General features: G+C 47.2%; 1 protein-coding gene across 1 annotated transcript in view; it reads left to right on the plus strand.

Annotated features, from left to right (window-relative positions):
- The window catches only part of MAA_10472 (gag-pol polyprotein), a gene marked incomplete at both ends in the record, with an annotated part of 3,625 nt that extends 2,464 nt beyond the window's left edge, over positions 1-1,161 (plus strand). Inside the window, one exon of the mRNA XM_007828470.1 lies at positions 64-1,161. Within this exon, the coding sequence (XP_007826661.1) occupies positions 64-1,161 (1,098 nt within the window). The remainder of the gene's footprint in view (positions 1-63) is intronic.
- Between the last annotated feature and the right edge of the window lie 1,265 nt (positions 1,162-2,426).

Below are 2,426 nucleotides of genomic sequence, written 5' to 3' on the forward strand. Positions count from 1 at the left end.
CGGTCGCCTCTGCTATGGCAGAAAAACCTGACCGCAGCCTTCGCGAAACTTGGCCTCAAACAGAGCCAAGAGGAGCCATGCCTCTTCACAAACAGCTGGCTCACAGTTTTCTTCTTTGTTGACGACATCGTCCTGCTGTACCGTGCAAGACACCAAGACGCCGCAGACGAATTCATCGTCAAACTGAAGACCCAATATGAAATGAAGGACCTAGGGGAACTCAAGTGGTTCCTAGGCATTCGTGTCCTGAGAGACAGAGCAGCTCGCAAGCTATGGCTCTGCCAGGACTCATACATCGAAAAGATTGTAAACCAATACGGGATCACTAAGCGTGACCAATTCAAAGGAAATCTGTTCCCTACAAACGATCTTCAACGTCGAAAGGACCAGGCAAAACCAGACCTTGTTCATCGATATCAGCAGAAGGTCGGCTCCGTCAACTATGTCGCCGTCATAACGCGAGCCGACATCGCAAAACCGATATCCAAGCTTGCAGAATTCCTGCTCAACCCATCAGACCAGCATGTCTACCTGGTGGATCGCCTAATGGAATATCTCTGGCCCACTCGGTTCCTTGCCATTCAATTCAATGGAACAAGTTGCTCCGCGGAAGTGATCAAGATCAACCACTGCAGCATTCCACGAGAACTCCGCATCGCATCAGACGCTGCATTCGCCGACGATCCGGAGACCCGAACATCATCGCAAGGATACATCATAATCCTATTCGGAGGACCTGTCAGTTGGAAAACAGGAAAGCAAACCACAGTCACGACCTCATCAACTGAGGCAGAACTGCTAGCGTTTACTCACACGGCCAAGGAGGCAATTGCCACACAACGTCTATTTCAACACATTGATCTTCAACTAGACCATCCACTCCTTATCGAATGCGATAACAAACAAACAATTAGATTGATCGAAGCTGATCTCCCACGCTTGAAGACACAGCTCAAGCACGTAGATGTTCATAACTGCTGGGCAAGACAGGCCTATCAGCAAGGAGAATTCCAAATCTCATACACGCCAACCACTGAAATGGTCGCGGACGGTCTCACGAAGATCTTACCAGGCCAGAAGTTCAAACATTTTGTCGAACAACTCGCACTTGTCGACATCAGAAGTGTCCTTGAGACACACGAAGAATTCGATAGCGACTGATTCGAACGCTTTCTCGCTCCTTTATTCTAATTCACAGTTTGAAAATGTTCAACCTGGGGGGGTATGTCAAGGTCAAGTCGCTCATTCAAGGCAACAGCCATTGCTATACTGCTGCCTGACAGGCAGCAGTATCACAATAAGTATTTAGTTTCGTATTATTCCACTCTTTATATGGGAAATCAAGAGTCTTTCATTCTGTCTAAGCTGTCCCATACAATCGCGTGTGTGACAGAGTGCTATGGGAATGCGACGCCGTCTGTGATGGACGACATCTGGGGAACGGCAGGCCACGTTGACCAACTTTGCTAATTATCACCGTCGCTAGTGCGTGTAACATCTGGCGGGCCTGTGAGCTGACATGTCGAGCGAGTCTCGGTGAAAAGCAGCCGTTCTGGAGGACGCATCCAATACAGGAAGCATGAGTTGGGGATTGCAATCACAACTCGTCGTTAAGTTCCCTCTTGCCCTAACACACACCACCAATGAGCTAGACACCCTAAAATGCCATACAAAACGGCATTTGATCTCCAATGATATTTATAAAGGAGCTGTAGGTAAAAAAACACATACCCATCACAAAGTCGTCGGTAGTGAAACGCCCATCTACTATGCTGGGCTGGCGTTCCATCCGGCGTACCGCTGGAAGTGGTAGTGTTGAATTCTTCACCGTGCTTTACTCGACGCAAAACGTGTCTGTCAAAGACCCACAGCCACACACCAGCGGCACAATTATCGTTCTGAACAAATGTTAGCATTCTAGGTACAAAAATACAGCTACTTACATGATTTCTAATTTTTTTTTAGATAGCTTAAGGCCGTGGCTTCAATACGAAGTATACCAAGGCTTCGCCTTTTTGCAGGCTTTAAGCCGGTGCGGCATTGAGTGGATAAGGTCCCGGATTTGGTCTTGCGGAATAGCTACCCACGCTTTTTGAAGGCATTCGCAGAATTCTGCGATACACACCTTGTTTCTTCGTAATTCTGAGAGATGAGGGAACATAAAGTAAAACCTGCTTTTTAAACTGCGCTAAACCTGCTCTATTGGGTTGACATCCGGGCTGTGACTTGGTCAATCGATCCACTCGATTGTAGGTCGTCATCTTTCTCGAGTTTGGACCAAATCAATGAAAATAATTGGTTGGTTGAAGTGAATGCTAGTGAAAACCTATGTTAAAGATTGATATGACCTCGAAATAGGGGACGTCAACATATCAGTTGAGAACTGATTGTAAGTCCGCGAGCCAGGGTTGAAAGCCACTCCACTC

This window comes from Metarhizium robertsii (genome assembly GCF_000187425.2).
Source record: "Metarhizium robertsii ARSEF 23 chromosome Unknown MAA_Scf_44, whole genome shotgun sequence".
Taxonomy (NCBI): domain Eukaryota; kingdom Fungi; phylum Ascomycota; class Sordariomycetes; order Hypocreales; family Clavicipitaceae; genus Metarhizium; species Metarhizium robertsii.